This window comes from Talpa occidentalis, unplaced genomic scaffold (genome assembly GCF_014898055.3).
Source record: "Talpa occidentalis isolate TD23 unplaced genomic scaffold, MPIMG_talOcc4v2.1 talOcc4.17, whole genome shotgun sequence".
In the NCBI taxonomy this organism is placed as follows: domain Eukaryota; kingdom Metazoa; phylum Chordata; class Mammalia; order Eulipotyphla; family Talpidae; genus Talpa; species Talpa occidentalis.
In genome coordinates this window covers 55,528,455-55,543,061 of record NW_023601754.1, presented here as the reverse complement: position 1 = coordinate 55,543,061, position 14,607 = coordinate 55,528,455, and the positions used below count along the sequence as shown (strand labels likewise).

Below are 14,607 nucleotides of genomic sequence, written 5' to 3'. Positions count from 1 at the left end.
ACTTCCAATCTCTCTAAGCCAGAGCTATTCCCTCTCTAACCCCTGTGTGTCTCAGACCTGGGTGGGATGGGGGCATCGTTCAGCCCCGTGGGTGGGAGTCGCACCTTACATCTGCTATTCCTATATTCTTAGATTTGTCTTTCTTTCTTACTAGCTGGTCCCTTGTCACCGCAGTCCTGTTACAGGTCACAACTCTTTGGAGTAGGCTTTCCCAGTTCAAATTACTCTGTGGTTTCTCTTGCCTGCCTGGACTGGGACTGATCCTCCCTTTTGTTATAAGGATCAGAAGAGATGATGAAAGTGTCTCTTAGCTCAGTGCCCGATGCAGGGTGGACTCAGAAAACAGCTGCCACGTGACCAGCCTTTCTCCACATCAACACCCAGACAGCAGCCACTTGCTTATACATGTTGCTGTGGAATATAGTGTGGACGGAGTTTTGAATCAACCCCCTCTTGTGGACGTTGGATTATTCCAGTTTTCCATTATAAAAAGTCCTGTGAATGATGTAAAAGACGTCACTCTAGACACTCGCTCTGTGCTAAATGCTGAAGGAATTGTATGTATCAGTGCAGGAATCCTCACCACTTGCCTCTTGCTTTAGTTTCCTGAAGCTGCTGTAAAAAGTAACTGCCAACTCAGTGGCTTAAAAAAAACATGCATGGGGGCCTCCTCTGGTGGTGCAGGGGTTGAGCGCTGGGCTGCGAAGCTGCCCGCAGCCTCTGCAGTGCTGATTCGATCCCTGGCCACCAGGCAAGGGTCCCACATGGCACGACAGACCTTTCCTGTCGTGCCCGCTGCTCCCCTCAGCAGTGTATTTCGTCAATCTTCCTGTTCTGTTCCCCACTCTGGCTCTGGTGAATCCTCTCACCCTCCCGGCGCTTCTAACTGTACCCAGTGCTTGCGTAAATAAATGAATAAATCTTAAAAAAAAATAAAATAAAATAAAAAACACACATGGGTCCTCCCTGGTGGCGCAAGGGGTTAAGACGCAACCTATGAAACTATCCACAGCCACTGCAGCATGAGTTCGATCCCTGGCCAGGGAGCAACCCACATGGCGCAGCAGACCTCTCCTGACTCGCCCACTTCTCCCCTCAGCAGCGTATTTCAGTCAATCTGCCTGTTCTGTTCCCCACTCGGTCTCTGGTGAATCCTCTCACCTCCCACAACTCTGGCCTGTACCCCAGCTCTTGTATGTATAAATAAATAAAATCTTAAAAACACACACACACATGTATTACCTCACTGTTGGGGATGTCAGAGGGCGAAAATGGAGGGGCTGGCAGGGCCATGTACCTCCCTACGACCCTAGGGGATCTGTTTCCTTGTTTGTTCAGCTTCTAGAGTTGCATTCCTTGGCTGGTGAATCCTTCCTCACATCACTCCACCCTCCTGCTCCTGTGGATACATCTCCTCACTGTGATCTCCCTACTCTGTCTTATCAGGAACACTGTGACTATATCAGGCCCACCCGGATGTCCAGGGTACTCTCCCCAGCCCAGGTGCTTAACTTAATCACATCAACAAGGTCCCTCGTGTCATGCAAGGTCACCTGTCCACAGGTTCCAGAGATTAGAAGATAGACATATTTGAGAAGATGTCATTCAGCCTGCCACACCTCAGAAGTGGCAGTAGATACAGTTGTTCTACCCATTTGAGAGATGAGAAAGCTGAGGTAGAGAGAGTAACTTGCCCAGGTCACACAGATCTCACCCCGCTTTGCCCAGAGGCCTGCCCAGCCTGCACCTTCTTCCTCACCAGGGCCCAAGTACTGCTCAGGCCTAACCTTAGGTGGGAATCGGCTGCCCCTGTGGACCTGAAAACCAGGCCTGCTGGGCCCAGGACAGCAGGGGCTGTTTCTGCACCACCCTCTTGTTCTTTTTTTTCTTATTTTAAAAAGATTTTTTTTTTTTTTTTTTTATAGAGGCATGCTTTATTTATTTGTTTTGCTGGTTTGTTTGTTTGTTTTGTTTATACATGCACTGGGTACAGTCAGAAGGGCGGGAGGGCGAGAGAATTCACCAGAGCCAGAGCAGGGAGCAGAGCAGGCAGAAGGACTGAAGTACACTGCTGAGGGGAGCAGCGGGCGGCAGGAGAGGTCTGCGCGCCATGTGGGACCCTCCTCTGGTGGCCGGGGAGCAGCCGGGGATCGAACCGGCGCCGCAGAGGCCGCGCGCAGCTTCGCAACCCAGCGCTCAACCGCTGCGCCACCGGGGAGGCCCTAAAAAGATTTTTTATTCATATATGCATACAAGAGCTGGGGTACAGGCCAGAGATGCGGGGGGCGGGGTTGTGCGGTGAGAGGACCCACCAGAGACAGAGTGGGGAACAAAGACAGGCAGATCGACCGAAGTACACTGCTGAGGGGAGCAGCGGGGAGACAGGAGAGGTCTGCTGCGCCATGGGGGTAGCTCCCTGGGTGGCCGGGAATCAAACTTGTGCTGCAGAGGCTGCGGACTGCTTCATAGCGCGGTGCTTAACCCCTTGCGCCACCAGGGAGGCCCCTTCCACCCACATTTTAGATATGAGAACGTAGATGCTTGGAGAGTGGGGTGACCTGCCGAGCCGCGCAGCCGGTAACTTCAGGGTCCCGGAGGGCGGGTGCTGGGCGGGGCCGCCGTGCTCCGGCCCCGCCCCCAGACGGAGCCCCGCCCCCAGACGGAGCCCCGCCCCCGCCCCGCCCCGCCCCGGCTCGGGCGGCCGGAGGACCCGGAGCGGAGGCGCCCGAGCCCGCGGCGGCGGCGGGCAGGATGTGGTTCTTCGCCCGGGACCCGGTCCGGGACTTCCCGTTCGAGCTTAGCCCGGAGCCCCCCGAGGGCGGCCCGCCGGGGCCCTGGGCCCTGCACCGCGGCCGCAAGAAGGTGAGCGCCGCCCCGTTCCGCAGGCCGCGGCCGACCTCGGCCTCGCCTAGTCAGCGCCGCCGGTCCCGCCGCGTCGCGCCCGGTCTGACGTGGCCGCGGAGCCTCCGGGGCGCCGGGCCGGGGGAGGGGGCCGGGCAGTGCCGACGTGGCGGGCGGAAGGACCGAGGGACGGACTGGCGGCCGGAGCCGGGGTCACGTGGGCCGGGGACGGTCCCTGAGGGCTGACCGGGCCGAGACCCGGCCGCCGGCCCCTCCCTCCAGCCCTTCACCGCCCTGGGGGCGCTCGGGGCCCGGGAGACCCAGGCCCGCCGGAGTGGCCGCCCCGTTCCCGGCCCACCCCCTGCTCTCGCCCAGGCCACAGGCAGCCCGGTGTCCATCTTCGTGCACGACGTGAAGCCCGGCTCCGAAGAGCAGACCCAGGTGGCCAAAGCTGCCTTCAAGCGCCTCAAAACTCTCCGGCACCCCAACATTCTGGCCTACATCGATGGGCTGGAGGTACCTGCTACCCAGGCTGCCCCGGGGCTGCCCCTCACTTTTTTCCAGTCACCCCTTCCTGTCTCCCTGCCCCTCAGGGTCCACCTGTTTTGCCTCAGCACCCTGGGACTTGAACTCCCCACCTCCACCTCTCTTTCCCCCTTGTGTCTCTCATCTTCCCTTCCTCTCCCCCAATTGCCCCGATATCCCCCGTCCCTTTCTCCAGACAGACAAATGCCTGCATGTGGTGACTGAGGCCGTCACCCCACTGGGAGTGTACCTCAAGGCTCGAGCAGAGGCTGGTGGCCTGAAAGAGCTGGAACTCTCCTGGGGGCTACACCAGATTGTGGTAAGGGGGGCAGTGGTGATGAGATCGGGGTGGGGGGTCTGCAGGTACTGGGGTGTGATGGCTTCTTCTGCCCCCAGAAAGCCCTCAGCTTCCTGGTCAATGACTGCAGCCTCATCCACAACAATGTCTGCATGGCCGCTGTGTTCGTGGACCGAGCTGGAGAGTGGAAGCTTGGCGGGCTGGACTACATGTACTCGGCTCAGGGCAATGGCAGCAGCCTCCCCAGCAAGGGTGTCCCCGAGCTTGAGCAGTACGACCCCCCAGAGTTGGCTGCTAACAGTGGCAGAGCCGTCAAAGAGAAGTGGTGGGTGACTGGGGGCGGCCTGCCCCAACCTGCCCTCTTCTGGAGGCCCCTGCAGCCGCGGGACCCCTGAACCACCTGGCAGTTCTCTGCTGCCTGGCTTGGGGGGCGGGGGTAGGGCGCAGCATCCTCAAGGCAGTGGGGCAGGATGAACCCAGCTTGGGGTTAGGTGGTTCTGCACTTGGAACTTGTGTGACCTGGGGTGGATGGCCTTGGGGTGGATGACCTGGCATCTCTGAGCCTCAGTTCCTTTCTGTCAAACTGGGCATGGCAACCTGCTTCTCGGGGCCGAGGGGAGGATCCGCCAGGCAGTGAGGAAAGCCTGGTGGCCTGTGCTCGAGGGTGGCAGGCCCTGAACAGCTCTGGGACACTGTCTCAGGTCCGCCGACATGTGGCGCCTGGGCTGCCTCATCTGGGAAGTCTTCAACGGGCCACTGCCGCGGGCTGCCGCCCTGCGCAACCCCGGAAAGGTGAGTGTCCCTCTTCCTCTGCCTGCCTTGCCTGCCAGCCAGCCCTACCCTGATGCTTACCCTGCTCTCTCAGATCCCCAGGTCACTAGTGCCCCATTACTGCGAGCTGGTCGGTGCCAACCCAAAGGTGCGTCCCAATCCAGCCCGCTTCCTGCAGAACTGCCGCGCGCCCGGTGGCTTCATGAGCAACCGCTTTGTGGAGACCAACCTCTTCCTGGAGGAGATTCAAGTGAGTGCCCACCCACCCCTCAGCCCTGGCCCGCCCGCTTTGTGGGCTCCCCCCCTTTTTTTTTTTTTAAGATTTACTTTATGCATACAGGAGCTGGGATGTAGGCCAGAGGTGTGGGAGGGTGAGAGGATTCACCAGAGACACAGTGGGGAGCAGAATAGGCGGATCCACTGAAATACACGGCTGAGGGGAGCAGCAGGGAGACAGGAGAGATCTGCTGCGCCATGTGGGTCACCTCCTTGGCTGGGGATCAAACTCTTGCTGCAGTGGCTGGCGATAGCTTCTTAGTGCTGAGACTTAACCCCTTGCACAACCAGGGAGGCCCCCTGTGAGCTCCCTCTTAATTGAACCCGTGACGGCAATCAGGGCTCATCTGGGTTCAGACACTGGGTTTCCCTGGGCTGGAGCTTAGTCCTGGTTCTCGTGGCTGCTTTCCAGGAGTGGGCCCCAGGGGTCTGCACTGTGGGTGCTGAGGGCAGCTCCTGGCATCCACTAACTCCGCATGTCCGTTCCGGCCCTAACCTTGGTGTTGTGGGGCCCAGGGCCAGGTGGCATTATGGACAGAGGGTGGGGAGGTGGGAGAGTCACACCTAGACCCCTGCTCAAGCAACCAGCAGGGAGTAAATGGACCAGGCCCCCACCTTTGGGGTCCCTTGGGAAGAGAGGGGTAGAAAACATGTAGTGAGGAAGTGAGTACTCGCAGGGATGGGGCTAGGGTTGAGAAGGAAGGGCATGGATTTGGGGTGATCAGGGAAGGACTCTCCCAAGGGTGACGTTTGAGCTGAGACTGAAGCGCATGCAGGTAGAGGCCATGGGCCTGGTGACAGGAGGGTGCTCCAGCAGAAGCATATGGAAAGATGGTGAGGAGGGAGCCACTGCTTAAGCTATCTGAACTTCAGCTCCTGTAGCTGTAAGTGGGCTAACAGTAGTCTCAGCGGGCCCCGGGGTCATTGTAGGACTGAGGAGGGCGGCTCTGCGCCGGACACCTGCTCTGACCTGGCCCTGGTGGGGCACGTAGAGTCGTGACTGAGGACCTCCTTGTCTGGGAGGGTGACAGACACTTCCACAGACCTTGATGGCACAGGTCCATGCCACCCATGTGGCATCTTGAAGAGAAGTTGCTGGAAATGCGGAGCCCTGTTGCCTCCTGGGCAGTGTGGGGCAGCAGGGACTGTCGCTTCGAGTTCTCCTCGCTTGGCCGGCTCTGCTGGGCTCATCTTAAAACGCCCCCTGCCCCCTGTGGAAAATGGGCTGTTTCTGGCCAGTTCCCAGGAGGATGTGGGGGGGTTAGTGCCCAGGGGCCCCTTCCCGACACTAGGCAGGAGAGAGCCCAGCTGCAGCTATCTAAGAGTGACCTTGGATGTGGCTTAGCCTTTCTCTGGACCTTGTCCCCCGAAAACCTGCTGTCAGAGCATCAAGCCTGCCTGCCTCCCACACTGGACTGAGCCGCTCTAGGGCCAACCAGGTCCTCACCCCCCGCAGAGGCTGCTCCTCCTGGGCCAGGCAGCTGCAGCATGAGGCTACGGCAGAGAACACAGATACTTTGGAAGAGCAGGAGCAGGTTATAACCCCTGCCTGGCTGCTCTTGACTGGGGACTTTGAGTCTCAGCCTCCTCATTTGTAAAAGGGGGAAGACAGCACCTCTTCACGGGGTGCAGCACGGCAGAGCTGCTGGATGGCTGGGCCAGACCCTGCCCTGCCCATTGCTTAGCTCTGTGACTTTGGCAAGCTCCCTGCCCTCTCTGTTGATACCTCCCTCGTAAAGCTGCAGGGAGATTTATTTTTTATTTTTTATTATTTTATTTTATTTTTAATATTTATTTTTGTTTATTTATACAAGCACTGGGTACAGTCAGCAGCGCAGGAGGGTGAGAGAATTCACCAGAGCCAGAGCGGGGAGCAGAGCAGGCAGAAGGACCGAGGTACACTGCTGAGGGGAGCAGCGGGCGGCAGGAGAGGTCTGCGCGCCATGTGGGACCCTCCTCCGGTGGCCCAGCTGGGGATCGAACTGGCGCTGCAGAGGCTGCGGGCAGCTTCGCAACCCAGTGCTCAACCGCTGCACCACCAGGGAGGCCCGAGATTTTTTTTTTTAAAGATTTATTTATGCATGCATGCAAGAACTAGGGTACAGGCCAGAAGTGCAGGGGGTGAGAGGATCCACCAGAGACAGAGTGGGGAACAGAACAGGCAGATCAACCAAAGTAGACCACTGAAGGGAGTAGCAGGCGAGACAGGAGAGGTCTGCTATGCCATGTGGGTAGCTCCCTGGCTGGGGATCGAACTCATGCTGCATAGCTGCGGATAGCTTCATAGTACTGTGCTTAACCCCTTGTGCCACCAGGGAAGCTGAGATTTTTTTGTAATTTATGCATACAAGAGCTGGGGTGTGGCCTCCCTAGTGGTGCAAGGGGTTAAGCACCGCACTATGAGGTAATCTGCACCTTCTCCAGCACGAGTTTGGTCCCTGGCCAGCCAGGGAGCAACCCACATGGCGAGGCAGACCTCTCCTGACTTGCCTGCTGCTCCCCTCAGCAGTGTATTTCAGTCAGTCTGCCTGTTCTGTTCCCCACTCTGTCTCTGGTGAATCCTCTCACGCCCTGCATCTCTGGCCTGTACCCCAGTTCTTATATGCATAAATCTTAAAAAAAAAAAGAACTGGGATGTAAGCCAGAGGTATATGGGGGCAGGGTGAGAGGATTCCCCAGAGACAGAGTGGGGAGCAGAACAGGCAGATTGACTGAAATACACTGCTGAGGGGAGCAGCAGGTGAGTTAGGAGACGTCTGCTGTGCCATGTGGGTCAGCTCCAGGGCTAGGGATTGAACTCTTGCTACAGTGGCTGCCATTAGCTTCATAGTGCTGAGACTTAACCCCTTGTGCCACCAGGGAGGCCCCTGCAGGGAGGATTATTTAACCTGTGTCAGGTTGAGCACGTCATCCTTCCTGGCATGCAGTCCTGCTCAGGAAATTCGAATTGTGGGCCAGCCTCAGCAGGAGGCCGGGAAGACGAAAGGAGCCGGCTCGGGCTTAGTGGGAGACCAAGTCTGGGGGGCAACTGCACCTAATCCCTGCCCTCCCCCAGTGACCGAGCTCTCCACCCAGGTGGGGTTGTAGGGACACCCCACTCAGCCAGGGCCGGGAGTAGGCCCCTTCGCCTGCCAGAGCCTCAGAGCTCCTGTGTGACAGGGTGATGCTGAATGGCCACTACCTTGTGTCGAGTCGAGGCAATGCTGATAAAGGGGCTCCTCCTGCAGTGGCTGATTTCCTCGCGGCAGGTCTGGTGGCAGTGGCAGGAATGACAGTCACTGACTGGTTGAGGCCCCAGCCCGGGTGTCGTGCCTTCCCTGGTGGACTCTAGGTGTAGTTATGATCGCGTGCTGCAGACCGAGGGCCTTGCCCAAGCTCACACGGCCTATAAGAGGGAGATGGGGCTTGAAGCCAGAGCCCACGGGCTTAGGTTCTCCTTCAGGCTGGGGTGACCCCCAGGCTTGGCCTGTGGCTGGGGGGCTTTAACAGACTGGTTTCCTCTTCCCTGCCCTCTCCTCGCTCCCCCAGATCAAAGAGCCAGCTGAGAAGCAGAAGTTCTTCCAAGAGCTGAGCAAGAGCCTGGACTCCTTCCCAGAGGATTTCTGCCGGCACAAGGTGCTGCCCCAGCTGCTGACCGCCTTTGAGTTTGGCAACGCGGGAGCTGTTGTCCTCACACCCCTCTTCAAGGTGACTGGGTCGGGAGCTACAGCGAGGGGCCATCTGGAAGGGCGGGAGCCTCAGGTACCGCGGGGCCCACAGACTGACCAGGTGGATGTGGACAGCGAAAGAGAAGGCCTTGAGGGCAGCCTGCTTAGAGCAGACCCCAGCTACACACGGAGGAGCTTCCTGCTGACCTGGAGGGGTTCCAGCAGCCAGGGCCACTGACCTGCTGTAGGGAGGCTGGGGGACTACTTGTCCTCGGGGAGGGGGAATCCCATGCCTTCAGTCTTCTCCAAGGACTGCTTGCTTCTGCGCCTGCAGCTTTTCCTCCGTTTTCCTAAGACAGCCCCTCTGGTCTGCCCTGTGCACAGTGCTTCTCGGGGCCCCTGGGAGGATCTGCTCAGCACCCCGCTTCCCATCCTCTCTTCTGACCATGTGACATTCAGCTCTCCTGGCTTCTAGGATCTCGATCCTTCCCCCTTCCTCAGACCCCAGCCCACCCTGAGATGGGCACCTGCCATTCTCAGCTCTGTCCACCCTGGGAGAACCCTTTCTCCTGAAGGGACTGGGCGTGAGGTGACGGGAGGGCGTCAAGCAAACCTTTTATAGCTGGGAACCCCCAGAAACTGTAGGCAGAATCCTGTGTGCATATGACCCCAAGGGGCAGAAGCTTCTAAAGAGGTCTTGACCCAGAAAGGTTAAAGGCAGGGCTAGCCGAGGTGGAGTATGGGCCAAGGGGCTGCTGAGGAAACACCTGCCTCCCCCACCTGGTCCCCCAGCATCTCCTCCCCACCCTGGAAGCCAACCAGTGGCCCGAGTAGGTAAAATGCACCCCATGAGGCTGTCCCCCGCTGCGAGGGAAGCTGAGCCACCTCCTGGCTCCTCTGCAGGTGGGCAAGTTCCTCAGCGCCGAGGAGTATCAGCAGAAGGTCGTGCCCGTGGTGGTCAAGATGTTCTCATCCCCCGACCGGGCTATGCGCATCCGCCTCCTTCAGCAGGTGGGGGCTGCCGCCAGACCCTGTCCCTCTACCCTGCCCAGACCTGCCCTGGCCGCCGGGGAGACCCCTGCCTCGTCTCTTGTCCCCGACAGCTGGCTTGAGCCCCTGCTGGGTTGCATGGGCACCCCAGAAATGCCTTCCCTCGACACACCCCCAGGTGAGGGCCCAGGCAGGTGACTACTTGCTTCTCAGCAAGTCAGATGGTCGCAGGGCTCCTTGGCAGCTTTGGGGTGCCCAGGCTGAAGGCCCCGGGCCCTTCCACCTCCCGGCTGCTGCTCTAGCTGTCTAGAGTGGGGGAAATGTGCGCCCAGGCAGCGGGTAGCATCAGATGGGACGGATAGGATTGAGTGTGGGGCCCTCGTGAGCCAGGCAGCACTACCTGGAAGCTCCCAGCAGCATCTCCAGCTGCCGATGCACTGGCCCTGCTCAAGCCGCCATCTGCGTGGGGTGCTACCTCTGATAGAAGAGGTGGGGGAAGCCCTAAGAGGGGGCGTGGCACAGCCGGACTGTTGAATCAGACCAGAGGCCACAACCTCCAGCTCCCATCCTGGCTCGTCCTAGCACACTCCTGCTTCTCGCCTCCTACGCGGGCCTGAGGCTGGGAGACTCACCTGGTCAGCTGAGCCTACCAGGTGGAGAAAACCAACCTCGAGCAGCCCCATGGTTCTGGTGGGGATGGGAGGCTGTCTGCATCCTCATGCCCCCCACCTGGACCACAGATGGAGCAGTTCATTCAATACCTTGATGAGCCAACAGTCAACACCCAGATCTTTCCCCACGTCGTGCATGGCTTCCTGGACACCAACCCGGCCATCCGGGAGCAGACGGTTAAGGTAGGCGTGGCCAGACCCACAGGGGTTACCCCACCTTTCCCAGGCTTGGAGGTTGCCCACTCCTGGCCTCAGAGGCCTTGGCTTCAGCCTGTGATGAGACAGCAGTGGGGGTCCAGGCTGTGGCTGCAGCTTAGTTGCAGGGGTGAGCAGTGGGGGTGTGGCCCGTAGTCCTCATTGAGCAGACATTGGCTGCTGGACGCGCCCGAGGAGTTCCTGGTCTGAACAGTGAGATCTCAGCAAAGAGACAGAGCGTGGGGGTGGGGGAGGCACCCAGAAGACCAGAGGCAAGTCTCAAGGGGGAGGGGGAACGCGGTGTCAGAGCTGCAGAGCAGTTTGGTAGGGCGGGCAGTTGACTGCTGGCTTTAGCAACGTGGAAGTCACTGGTGTCTTCAACCCTAGCCAGTCGGGGGACAGGGTGTGTGGGGGGAGGGGTGTTGTGACATTCTGGGTAGCATGCAGGCCAGGAGAGAGGAGGCAGAGGAGTGCAGACAGATTTTGCCATGGTGGGGGCCGGTCCATGTCTCGGTCTCTGGGGTTGGGGCCAGGACCAGATCTTGGTAGGTGTGTGTGGTTCTTGCTTGCTGTTCTCAGTGCCCAGGCCACCGTGGCCTCCTTGCCTTCCCAGGAGGCCGCTCTTCACAGGGGCCCTTTCCTGCCCCCCCCACAATCCCCACTCTCCCACCCTGCAGTCCATGCTGCTCCTGGCCCCCAAGCTGAACGAGTCCAACCTCAACGTGGAGCTGATGAAGCACTTTGCGCGGCTGCAGGCCAGGGACGACCAGGGCCCCATCCGTTGCAACACCACCGTCTGCCTGGGCAAAATAGGCTCCTACCTCAGTGCCAGCGTGAGTGCCCCGCGCGGGTGTCGGGATCCCCAACTGCACCGCGTGACAGGCTTCTCCTGGGCCAGGCCTCCCTGTGCATGGGCATCACCCTCCCAGAGCCCCAGCCCCAGGGGCCCCCAGTTCCCATGTCTGAGGGGTGAAGTGAGTTGTGCCAGGTCACACAGCCAGAGGGGGTGGCTCTGCTTGGCACCAGGACCGTGGACATCCCCTCCCCCAGTCTGTCAGTGTAGACACCTGCAGCGCCCAGTTAACGCCTGTGACTGAATCGGATCAGCGGGCAGGTGGGAGGGACGCCCAGAGCTCAGGTTGGGGCAGCGTGAGCCCAGCACCTGGGCAGCGAAACCGAGATCCAGACTTAAGTCCATCCTCCGCATTTAAGTTATTAGTGACAAGCTCATATTTTTCAGACTTGGGGCCCCGTGGGTGGCCTCTGCTCTGGGAAGTCAGGCCGGGCGGTTCTGGGCCCCAGGACTGACCCTCTACTCAGAAGCCCTCCACTCTGCCCCACCCAGACCAGGCACAGGGTCCTCACCTCCGCCTTCAGCCGGGCCACAAAGGACCCATTTGCACCATCCCGGGTCGCGGGTGTCCTGGGCTTTGCTGCCACCCACAACCTCTACTCGATGAACGACTGTGCCCAGAAGATCCTGCCCGTGCTCTGTGGTCTGACTGTCGACCCTGAGAAGTCTGTGCGAGACCAGGTGAGGCACCTCGGGGGCTGGGGTGACCCCTGGGCCCTAGCAGACCCAGTGGGCTCGTGGGACCTCTGGAGTCTCAGCTCTGTCCCTGCTACCCCACAGGCCTTCAAGGCCATTCGAAGCTTCCTCTCCAAACTGGAGTCTGTGTCCGAAGACCCCACCCAGCTGGCTGAGGCGGGTGAGTGGCCCACACTTTCGTTCCTTCTTCCTCTGCCACACCCTTGCCTGTCACCTGTTCGGCCCCTTCCACCTCATTGGAGCAGCTGAAAGGTGGGAGAACCCTAGAGAGCAGGATGGACACCATTCCTGCACCTCACAGATGGGCGAGGGCAGGCCTAGAGAATGTGGGGGGTGTTACAGGTCCCCGTTTCTGTCCTTGCTCTCCTTTACCCTCCCTGTGGGAAGCCGAGGCCCCCACACCTGCTCCCTCTCCTGCCTCTGCCCAGAGAAGGATGTCCATGCGGCCTCCAGCCCTGGAGTGGGAGGAGCTGCGGCCAGCTGGGCCGGCTGGGCCGTGACAGGGATGTCCTCGCTCACCTCCAAGCTGATCCGTGCACACCCCTCGGCTGCCCCTGCTGAGGTCAGCGTCCCTCAGAGACCCACGCCTGAGGGTGAGTGTTCCAGCTTGGCTGCCTCAGTGGTTGGAAGGGCTTAGGGGTTCTGGCACCCAGGAGCTGCTACTGTCCGCTTCCCCAGCATGGTGATCAGATTATAGGGGACAGAGTAAGACCGAGTTCCCTCAAGAGCTTCCTCTTGCTATATATCCACCTACCCTACATCCCCCACCCCCTGCATCATATTCCCAGTTCTGAGATCTTCCTGGGGCCTGGTGTGTGGGAGCTCAGTGATCCTCTGCTCCCCAGGACTTCCTGCCCCCGCTCCCACCCCTGTCCCTGCCACACCTGCAACCTCAAGCCACTGGGAGGCACAAGAGGAGGACAAGGACACGGCAGAGGACAGCAGTGCTGCCGACAGATGGGATGACGAAGACTGGGGCAGCTTGGAGGTGAGTGGGGCCAAGGGGACCTCCCTGGGACAAAGACGTGGGCTGCCATTCAGGGAGCTCAGGCTGGAGTCAGGGCTGTCCTCCCTGTCGGAAGGTGACATGGAGCAGCCAGCTGAGCCCCAAGTCAACTCCAGGGTCCCCTCTTCGCAGGTGGGGAATGAGAGGCCAGTGGGTGGTGGTTGGGCCACCACTGGCCGTCCTTCCTCTCCTCTGTTCCGTGTCCCTCTGCACCTGCCCCAGTGCCAGCCAGCCCTGGTGGCCCTGCTGGGGCGGGGGTTGGGTGGGATGAAAATGGAGAGGTATTGCCTTGAAGGGCGGGTGGGGGGCAGAGCCCTGGGCCCCAGTTCCATCTGGCTGGCAGCAGCTTCTGGCCTCTGTAGGGGTGGGGTGGGGTGGGGTGTGCAGACTCTCCATCTCCTCCCTGGTCTCCCAGCGGAGTGCTGGCAGGCTGCGCTTAGCACGTGCACCTTAGGGGTGGCAACAGGGCCCCGAAGCAAATGGATTGGGAGACCAAAGAAAGGGTGGGGCACATGGCTAGGAAGGGTCTGGGGCCTCCTCCTCCTTTGGGTCTCCATGGTGGGGCTCTTCTTCCCACACTGCAGCAAGAGGCTGAGTCTGTGCTGGCCCAGCAGGAGGACTGGAGTACCGGGGGCCAAGCCAGCAGAGCTGGGCAGGTGAGCCGAGGGGGAGGGTGTCTGTGTGTGTGTGTGTGTGTCTCACATCTGGCCTCTCTCTGCTATGGCCTGGCACTCCCTCACCCTCCCAACCCTTTTGCAGACCAGCAACCCAGATCACAAATCCCCTGAGTCTGACTGGAGCAGCTGGGAAGCCGAGGGCTCATGGGATCAGGGCTGGCAGGAGCCAAGTCCCCAGGAGCCACCCCCAGAGGGCACACGGCTGGCCAGCGAGTATAACTGGGGCGGCCTGGAGCCCAGTGAGAAGGGTGACCCCTTTGCTACCCTATCTGTGCGCCGGGAGCCTGCTACACAGGTACTTGGCAGGGTTCTGTGGAAGGGTTAGATCTGGGGGGGGGACACCCCAGCTACAGTTGGCCTGTTCTATCCCACAATTCCTTTTCAGCCAAGGCGGGACTCCTGGGGTGATGACAACTGGGAGGGCCTGGAGACTGAGAGTCGTAAGTGCTTCTGTGGGGCGGGCTGGTGGTCTCAGGCCTCCACCCCTGGGCAAGCGCTGTCGGGGAAGCCGAGACCCTGATGGCCTGCAGCTCTCAGCCCACCTCACTATCCCATTCCCAGGGCAGGCCAAGGCCGAGCAGGCCAGGAAGAAGCGGGAGGAGCGTCGACGGGAGATGGAGGCCAAACGCGCAGAGAAGAAGGCCGCCAAGGGCCCCATGAAGCTGGGAACCCGGAAACTGGACTGAACCGCCAGTGTGGGCGCTTGGCGGCCGCGCAGAGCAGGCCGGACAGATGTATTTATTGTACAAACCATGTGAGCCCAGCCCACCGGGCCAGGCGCATCTCACCTGTACAGAATCAGAGCCACAATAAATTCTATTTCACAGCCCCTGTGCTGGGCGCCGTCTGGCCCCTCCCAGAAGGCTGGGTCTGCTGCCCTGCGGCGTCCGGGCCCCCCGCGGACAGAACGTCAATTTGCTTCAGAAGCCAAGAGTAAAGAGGCGCGATGTGATTTATCAGTTTCTAGAAAAGGCCCTTTGGGAGGAAGGCCAGCAGCCGCCCCAGAGACCTGTCTGCCTCGGAACCGGGCAGAGCCTGTAGGGGCGCCCTGGGACACCGGGCGCGGGAAGGGTTTGCGAGTCCCAGAGAGTCCCCGGGTCCGAGCCCCTCGTCGGGGCAGAAGCGAGAGGCCGAGTGCCGCCCTAGCGTCGAGGCGCTGGA

At 60.3% G+C, this 14,607-nt stretch overlaps 1 protein-coding gene across 1 annotated transcript; it reads left to right on the top strand.

Moving 5' to 3' along the window:
* The first annotated feature begins 2,704 nt into the window (after positions 1–2,704).
* Positions 2,705–14,396, top strand: SCYL1 (SCY1 like pseudokinase 1). The gene is made up of 18 exons (XM_037517577.2): positions 2,705–2,862; positions 3,217–3,357; positions 3,563–3,685; positions 3,763–3,989; positions 4,366–4,456; positions 4,530–4,685; positions 8,240–8,398; positions 9,262–9,369; positions 10,089–10,202; positions 10,892–11,047; positions 11,560–11,748; positions 11,848–11,923; positions 12,192–12,356; positions 12,609–12,751; positions 13,354–13,425; positions 13,529–13,741; positions 13,832–13,886; positions 14,008–14,396. Exons 1-18 carry the CDS (start codon positions 2,752–2,754, stop codon positions 14,130–14,132), a joined length of 2,424 nt encoding a protein of 807 aa, XP_037373474.1. The 5' UTR covers positions 2,705–2,751; the 3' UTR covers positions 14,133–14,396.
* Positions 14,397–14,607: the final 211 nt, after the last annotated feature.

Bases quoted from the DNA above. Each gene is read 5' to 3' on its own strand.
- SCYL1 (XM_037517577.2), top strand. From the start codon at position 2,752: ATGTGGTTCTTCGCCCGGGACCCGGTCCGGGACTTCCCGTTCGAGCTT. The intron at 3,686-3,762 runs GTAAGGGGGGCA...TTCTGCCCCCAG, and splicing joins GGGGGCTACACCAGATTGTG to AAAGCCCTCAGCTTCCTGGT. The intron at 13,742-13,831 runs GTACTTGGCAGG...ATTCCTTTTCAG, and splicing joins GCCGGGAGCCTGCTACACAG to CCAAGGCGGGACTCCTGGGG.